General features: G+C 37.0%; 1 protein-coding gene across 1 annotated transcript in view; it reads right to left on the reverse strand.

Annotated features, from left to right (window-relative positions):
• The window catches only part of LOC148954659 (small ribosomal subunit protein uS2-like), a 51,563-nt gene continuing 42,626 nt past the window's right edge, over positions 1–8,937 (reverse strand). Inside the window, exons 3-6 of the mRNA XM_089086453.1 lie at positions 8,364–8,728; positions 4,905–5,033; positions 3,403–3,597; positions 1–135 (exon numbers count right to left, since the gene is read on the reverse strand). Coding sequence (XP_088942579.1) covers positions 61–135; positions 3,403–3,597; positions 4,905–5,033; positions 8,364–8,728 — 764 coding nt within the window. The 3' untranslated portion in view covers positions 1–60. The remainder of the gene's footprint in view (positions 136–3,402; positions 3,598–4,904; positions 5,034–8,363; positions 8,729–8,937) is intronic.

Raw genomic sequence — 8,937 nt, forward strand, 5'->3', positions numbered from 1 at the left:
TTTAGTGTCACACTTTTATTAGACAAAGTCAGTAACAAATGCAACAACAGCAATGAGGCTTTACCATCCTCCTTCAGGCTGACCTCCCCAAGTTCCAGGGGTTGTGGCTGGGGCTGTCCAGTCATCTGTGACGGGCTAAAAATAAAATTCGTATAAGACCAAATTTAACTTCTAATATTTTATCAAATTAGCACGAAAAAAAATATTCGATTGTGGCAATATCACGTCGAAACTTCTAAATAGTAACCACCATAGCTGTAAACAAGGGTCATAAAGAGGAATTCCTCTAAATGAGGACTCTATCGAAAAACTGTACTTTTACAGATTCTCACCATTTTCCCTCCCATAGGGGCAGACATGCGCACACATGGTAATAATTCTACATATTTCAACACATACAACAATGATGAGATCAGAACAAAAACTAGAAAAAACAACAAAAACATAACGAGAAGAAGATATCTTCACAAAAAAAACAATAGAAAAATACACCAAATCAGGAGTGTGCACAAGAAAAGGAAAATTAATCCCCCCCCCCAAAAAAAAACTTCTTAATAATCCTTGTTCAAATTAGCAAAAATTTTTCATTTATTATACCCCCCCCCCCCCTCTTCAAATAATCCTACCTAAACGCCTGCTTCAATCAACTTGTTTTTATATGGATGACACGTATGCTTAAAAACTACTGCAACAGGCTATGGTTTCTGAAATTCTTAAAACAACAACCATCCCAAGAAGTAAGTAGCCCAAAATAACAGGAAAACTGTGTTCCATTCCAGGAAGGCTTTAATTAAGGACTAGCTGCAATTTTGTGCTCCGTAATCAGTTCTGCACTTGTCCAATAATGTTCTTACGGGAAAAAACAAAACTTATTACTGAAACCTATTGGGAATTTGTGATTTGATAATGAAATTTAATTGAAAAGACAATGGAATTGTGTCAGCAACATTTTCAATCAAAGCGGGTTGCACCACAGAAAATTCGAAGACCTGTCAAATTAATCAAATGACATTTCTTTTCAGGTGACTTTTGGCATTTTCCTAGCAGGTATACTAGTGTTTTTAGGGACCTTTTCCTGAATTTTAAAAAGAAAATTCTGTTCCCTTGACCAAAACAAGCAAAATTTACGCTTCCTAATGATATACATAAAAAAACCTCGTCCTTTGCCAGCACTTGGAGAATCCAAGAGCCAGATACACCTCGGATTCTCCAAGAGCCGGCAAAACACGAAGCATTAAATTCGTCAAGCGAAGAAGATCTTCGAATTTGTATAATCCAACGTAAACAAGCGAGCGAACTTGTTTACTTTGGAGTATACAGATTCGATAATCCAGAGTAAACAAGTTCTCTCGCTAAGTTCACCACACAAAGTTAAACACTAGACGTCTGCTTTCTCATTTTGTCCTTTTTCAAAAACAGCAGTTGCTACAATCTTCCATGCAATCCTGTAGCTTTCAAACTTAATTATTCAAAACGTCTTCTTTGTAGGGAATGTGTTACGATCCCACACGGCCAATGTGTTTATTGTAGAGATAGTGGCGGATACATTGGGCTCCCAGTCTCATCTCCAAATACCCTCCAAGTTAAAGAAACGACACTCGAGGTAACATCTAAGTGACATCCTACATAAGGTAACATCCTTATGTAGTGAAATGGTCATACATTTACACCATGGACTGTTTTACCTTTTGAGGCCCCATTAAAGACTCAAAATGGAATTTACCCCAGAAACGATTACTGAATGTAGGAAATGTATATTATTGCCACTGCATTTTGTATATAACGGCATCTATAAAGCGATTTTGTAGATCCGATTTGTTTCAGCCCAAATTTAAAAACCTAAAAAATGCTTATTAAATGCATACTTTTTTTTGAAAAAACTTAAGAAGAAATGTACAACAATGAAAGAAGTTAAGATTAAGGCTATCCACATGCAATATGCATTAAGTATAATTATTCTGCATATTATGAAGTAAGAATTCTTTTCTTAACATGCTACCCTATGCGGAGCTTATGTCCTAGGCTTACACCACCTAGTTTGTTTTTGAGAAGAACAAAATCTTTCCTTGAGGAAGAAAGCCAATCAGAAAGTACAATTGCTTTATTTTGGGGTTCCAGATATCTAAATACTTTTATGTGGAAAACCTCAAAAATCTTTTTGAAAACATTTACCTCCTTACTCCTTCTATTTCAGCAGGCAGGGCTATTCAGTCGAAAATATTCAGCCCTTTTCCTTCACTCTGTGATCTGAACTGAATTATTCAGCTCCATCATTACTGATATAAACATGAAAGAATCATTTTTATGTCTATAATGATGGAGCCGAACCAGTTTGGTTTCAAATTCCATTTTGAGTTCCAGGTCTAACCAGCGTGAAAATAGGGCACATTTAGACCCAACATAGATAAACATATGAACAAACGAACAAACAAGCAAAAAAAAAAAAAAACCGGAGCTTTGTGTCTATAATGATGGAGCCACTGGATTCCGGATTCACCTCTTGTTTTGCCAGCTCAGGGAGAATCCAAAAGCCAGATTCACCTCGGATTCTCCAAGAGGCAACAAAAAAACGAAGGATTAAATTCGTCAAACGAAGAAGATCTTTGAATCTGTATACTCCAAAGTAAACAAGTTCTCTTGCTAAGTTCACCCCTTCATAGGTCAGACGCCCAGTAAAACTTGGCCTTACGAAGAAGAAAAAGACCACAACTTCTTTTTCTTCGAAAGACCACGTTTTACTGGACGTCAATTCTTCAAAGTAACATCCAATTAAAACGCATGTATTAGCAAATTCTGCAAGTTGCTTAAACTTGCTGCTTAATATTTTTATATCATACTTACAGAAAACAAAATGACAATTTATCAGTGCGTTCAAGCATCTCTTGCCCGACTAACCCGGACTTCCCCAGAATATGATACAAGAGATAACACTTAATAAATACAAGCATCACAAAATCGCTGCTCGAGGGGGGGGGGGGGGTCGTAGGGGAGGGTGATAAGGTCCATAAATTATTCTATACTGTCCACATACATTTCAAATTATCTTCACATATGCGAAATCTAAGAATGAAAAAATACAGCATTCACTACTGACTATTGAGGCCAGGACCGACTACAATGTTAGCCACTTTCATGTACTATAAGTCTTTAACAGACAGATTTTGTTACTATCGACCATTTTAGGCTGAATGCAATAACAAATAATAATTATCGCCGAAGGGAATTGGTTCCAGGAACACACCCTATATCACGTGATATCGCAAGATCCATGTATATAGAACTAAAGCGCATAGAATGCGTCTTAGTTGAAGATATCAATATCCCCGTCATTGTACAAGTAATGAAGCATTAACATATTTATATAAACATTAATATTTTTAAATAATTAATCTATGGACTAACCTCAGCAGACCATTGCTCTGGTGCAGCTGGTGCGACAGGTGCAGCTTGAGCAAAGTCAGTTGCCTCATCAGCCCAGCTTGTTGGTGCGACCTCCGCGCTCCAGTCCTCTGCAATTGGTGCAGAATAATCAGCTTCAATGGGTCGAACAGGCATAGCAGCCAAAGCTTCTTGCTTAGCTTGCTCTTCCTTATCAACCTAAATAATTTCAAATGCATTAGCTAAACTAAATAAAACGGGTATCAATATTATTGAGTAACACGTTAGTCAGGTCTTCTTAGAGGTAAACTCTCAGGAAATCAAGAAATAATGTATCATCATTAAAAATCTGCTATTCCATACTATTTTGACTTGTCAACCCTGCTTTTAACAAGGCCGTATCCATGGTGGGGATGGAGGTGGTACATGATTTAACCCCCCCCTCCCCCAAGATCTTGGTTCAGCTCGTAAAAAGGAACAAAAATACATATAAACGAACTTTCTGATACATTTTAGTTTTTAACCCCCCCCCCCCCGAACAAAAATCCTGGACACACCCTTGGCTTTCAATATTGCTTATTGTAATTAATTACAATTACTTAAGAAATAAGTGCAATTAATATACTCTGCTGAACGCCACTTGGACAAGAAAAAATAATTAATTTTTCGCAAACAATTTGAAAATGGACAACGTCTAGTGGTCCAACTACCCCTGTCCTGTCCATCTTCTATATGAACCAAGACAATATAAAATTTACTCACCAATATTTTAATATTTTACAAGAAAATTTTAAAAATATCTTGGGAACTAATGACCCCCCCCCCTTTATTGACGCCAATATACATTCAAGTCACAAATGAGGAAAAAGAACAAGCAAAAAAATTTCATTCAGATGACGGCCCAAAACTCGAATATTATAAACAAATTTAGCTTAAAAGTAAATCGGCTGTGAAAATACGAAAGGCGTGAAGACATTTTCCAAAATATTCAAAAGAAGCAAAAAACTGTTTGACTGGTAACAATCTGCGTGGCCGTGGAAGAGTTGTGTACTTTCTGGTCTACAAAAACGGTCAAAATTCGGTTATAACGCGTTTTTGAGTGGACTACAAAACTGGAAATATCTCGAGAATGAAAGGAGATATGTAAGTAAGTATAACAGCACTAAACCCTTAAGGTCCAAACCGGTGGTGCTGATCTCCGTTTCGTGGCCCTTCAGCCAGGAATTGCAATGGGGGCTGGGGGCCAGCCATCCTGCGCTTTCGCACACCCTTCCTGCTTACCTTCCCCAGGTTTCTCTAGGTACACATTTAGAGCTGCGTCGACTCTGGCTAAGCTTACAGAGTCACACCACTGCCCCGCGTCCCAAACCAAATAACTGGCCACGTCAGGGATCGAACCCGTGCCCCTTGGACAAATAATTCTCCACCAGCGCACGTCCACTTAGCCAGGACGGCTTGAAGGAGATATTTGCATTCTGATTAAACCTGTGTGTGCTTTTAACTGAATACAAATAACGTTCACTTACGTCTTCTGGTGCTCTGTAGAAGAACATGTCTGGCATGATTTCCCAAGGCGTGTCACGGCTGATCATGGCACGAAGACGCAGGACCTCACGGGTCAAAAACCAAAACATCAATCCAAGTGAATGTGGAGCCTGTAAATAAGTTAAGGGCATTAAATATATTTATCTTATTTTTATATTAAAATAGAGTTGGCAGTAAATCAGGTCTTCTTAGAGGTTGGCTGTCAGGTAATCCAGCACTAGTACTGTCATCATAAAAAACAATGACTGGTAATAACAATTGTGCGATACAGAACTTGCGTTTGAAAAAAATATATAAAAAATCAAAGCTACAAAAGGTCGATTGAAAAAACAACAACAATTAATTCATATCTTAACTTACAACACGTTTTTGCAACTTGCAGGTCTTAGAATTCAGTTAGAATTATCCCAACTGAGTCAATTCGAAAAAAATTAGGATTGGAGGAAATGTTTTCTTTAATCTCGGGGACATATTTTTCGTTTATTTCATTTGAGAAAGCATTTATGAATGAGACTATACCCCAATATTTATTTTACAAAAACCGAATGGAGGGAAATCAGTATCATATCAAAGTTACTGGATTATTGGACCGCCAATACGCAAACATGAGCCTGTAATAAGTGTTTATATATATATATATATATATATATATATATATATATATACAAAAATAAATTCGATGCCTTCGAGACATATACAATGTTTCATCGATTCTAAGCCCTATCCTCGGCATTCATCCCAAAGTTATAGAAAATCATTATAAGTTAACTTATAAAACCTCTGAAGTTTCCCAAAACGAAACTGAACATTAGTTCAAGCAATCATGGAGCCCACAACACAGACAAATACCTTTTAAAAACTGGATTAAAACAAAATTGAAGTTACAAACAAAATGTTCTTAGAAAATACCCGTTAGGCATCGAGACCAGCAGGAGGTTGCCCGACCTCCCCTCCCTCCAAGAACAAAGAGAACGTAAAATCTTTGAAATAATGAAATACTCAGATTAAAATCTCGGTAAAACACAAAGCTCCTGGTAGTACTGGCTCCCCATGAAAAATTCCCTAGCTCATACTGTCAGGTGTTTTGTAATTATTACATGGTATTTTTTAAATAGTATGCTGTAACTAAAAAAAAAAGTCAACAAGTTTGATTAGGTAGATTTAAGAATACACCACAAAACAAAATTTTCTGAAAACAAAACACAAGAAACAAAGTACACGAAAATGGATAATGAAAAGAGAAAAGAAAGAAAACGTTTTTGTAAAAAAAAAAAAAAAAAAAAAAAAAAAAAAAAAAAAAATGTTGTTTAATATTACGAAGAAGAATAATAGAGCTGACTGTAGCTTATACATTTAAACACAAATATTCCCTAATTTTTTTAATTACCACAACTTTTGATATTTCAAAAAAAAGTTTTCGATTGGATACAAAGAATTGTTCTTTGCAAAAGTAGGGATTGAATCTCGTCACCGGTCCTTCCCGGGCAAGGCATAATCTAGCCTGGGCGGGGCGGGCGGAGACTGTGGTATCATAATAACACAGTTCATAACAGCTTAAAATCCTGAATAATGAAAAATTGTATTTGAACTCAAAAAATACGAGCCAATCACACTGCTCTATAAAAAGAGGAAAAAAGGGGGAGGGGGCGCGAAGAAATATTTATTATCCTACAGACGATCCACAGATATTTTCTTTCGTTATCTTAAAATCTGCTTAAACAAAGAGGGACAAAATCCTACACTCTCAGAAAAATTAAACTAGAATTTATGTCTTCGTCTAAGGGCACTCAAAATTATTTTTCTTTATTTCTAATTGAAAAGGATACTAAACAATATTACTGACTATGATTATCAATGCAATTATTTAAATATTACTTTAGTTTATTATTATTATATAACAGATAAAAAATAACAAATTTGGAGACAATTCCATTAATTACATGGGTGCAAGCTAGCGATGCCTTCTTTATACTACTACAACTCACTGCACCACCAAGCAGTAAGAGACCAACGCAGCTACGCACGCCCCTCCTCTATTCCAATCCATTCAAGGCCTCCTTGTTACACCCCCTCAAGAAGTTCGCATTTCCCTCAAATCTTTTCTTACAACATCTTACCACCCCATTCAGGGACAACCTGCTTTCTGTTTGGCCGACAAGGACAATGTCTCATCCTTCATCCACAAAACATGTCCTAGCATTCTCATCCTTTTTCTCATTACAGCCTAGTAAGCAGCGTTGAACCGCTTTTTTCGCACACATTACTGTTTGAGATACGGTCAGTAAGGGTACACAAAACTATCCAGACAATTTTTCTGGATAACATCTAGCCAACCCTCCTCCGTTTTTTTTTTAGCGCCCACGCTTCAGAACTATACTTGACTGCCGCCAACACTGTAGCTTCCAATATCCTAATCTTGATTCGCAGACTTATTCTTCCAAACTTTTCTCAACAGTGAATAACACCCCGGGCTTCGGCTTTCCTTCCAAAAACAACAATCGTTCAACTCGCAAATTCAATTAACGAACCTTCAAATAGGACCAAGTGACACCCAATTCCTGTCACTACTTGACGAGAGTAGTGACAAAAAGGCAGTACCATTAAATCCCTTTTCATACTCCTTTTTAATATAATAGTCGTTTTTCCTTACAATGTATTACCCTTCTTCTTCTTCTTCGAAGAATGTATTACCCTTCTTCTTCTTCTTCGAAGAATGTATTACCCTTATGCTCCCAGATAGTTCTAACAATAAATTTCTTCTACCATATTGTGTCACGCCCCCGTAATCGTCGCTAAAAGGGGTTTGCTCAATTCTTTGCTCGTGAAAACACTGTATAAGTAATTTCGGTAGAATTCTCAGAAATATGTCACTTTAGGATCCATTTAAGGGGGGGGGGAGGGGGGTTAAATTTAAATAGCGAGTAAACTGACAAGTATATTTTGAAAGAGCATAAAAAAGGCACCAAGAAGTGCATCTACCTTGTCCCTAGTTACGTAACAGAATCCTCTCCGAATTACCTAAATATGATTTAAATTGACACAAAAGAAATATAAATTATAGAGTCGATTTCATTATTTGATTTTTCATTCATTATTCTAAAGATTATTTAAAAACTTAATTATTACATAAATATTAAACACACTTTTTTCTTTGACTAGCAATTACTAGAAATAGAATATTCAGAAGGTAAGAATTTAACATTTTCGACACACTACTCTTCTTCGGATTTTATCAAGGCCAAAAAGCTACTAAAACAGGACGGGACATTTGCACTCACCCAACAGTGGGAGACTTTCTGCAATCGACAAGTCTCAAAGCACTTTTGAAAGAGAAAGCCGACCAAATAGGTTGTGAATTATTCCCATACTCTTGCCCAATGACGGATAATTATTTTCAAATAAGAACATTGCTTGGACTAATAGACAAAATTAACTCTTACCTTAGTGTTGCATGGAATAGCAATATCAACGTATCTCAGGGGAGAGTCAACGTCACAGAAAGCAATTACAGGGATGTTAACATACGAAGCTTCAACAATTGACTGGTGATCTGCCAAAGGGTCTGCAACTACAAGGAGGCGAGGCTCGCGAAAAGCAGCCTGAATTTGATTAGTGAATGCACCAGGAGTGAAACGCCCAGCGATCGGAGTAGCTCCAGTGTACTTGGAATATTTCAAAACAGCTCTTTGTCCCTGCTGACGAGTTGAAATAGCAAAGACTTCAGAGGGGTTCTCAATTGCAACAATAGCTCTTGCAGCCAAGACGAGCTTCTCCCATGTCTTCTTCAAGTTGATAATATGTACACCTAAGTGAATAATAGTATATATAGATCTGCGCTAATGAAAAGTATAAGATGTACACTTAAATTGGGAAGTTGTCAGTATCCGGTAAAGCATTGACAAGTTGTCATCACACAAGTCTGAGTATTTGATTCATCATCTAAAATAGGGTTTCATGCACAGGAGGCAACACATCATGAATGACCCATCTCGCAGGTTGATAGCATGATTGAAT

This window comes from Artemia sp. Qi Xiang Cuo, chromosome 3, assembly GCF_049724085.1.
Source record: "Artemia sp. Qi Xiang Cuo chromosome 3, ASM4972408v1, whole genome shotgun sequence".
NCBI classification, from domain to species: Eukaryota; Metazoa; Arthropoda; class Branchiopoda; order Anostraca; family Artemiidae; genus Artemia; species Artemia sp. Qi Xiang Cuo.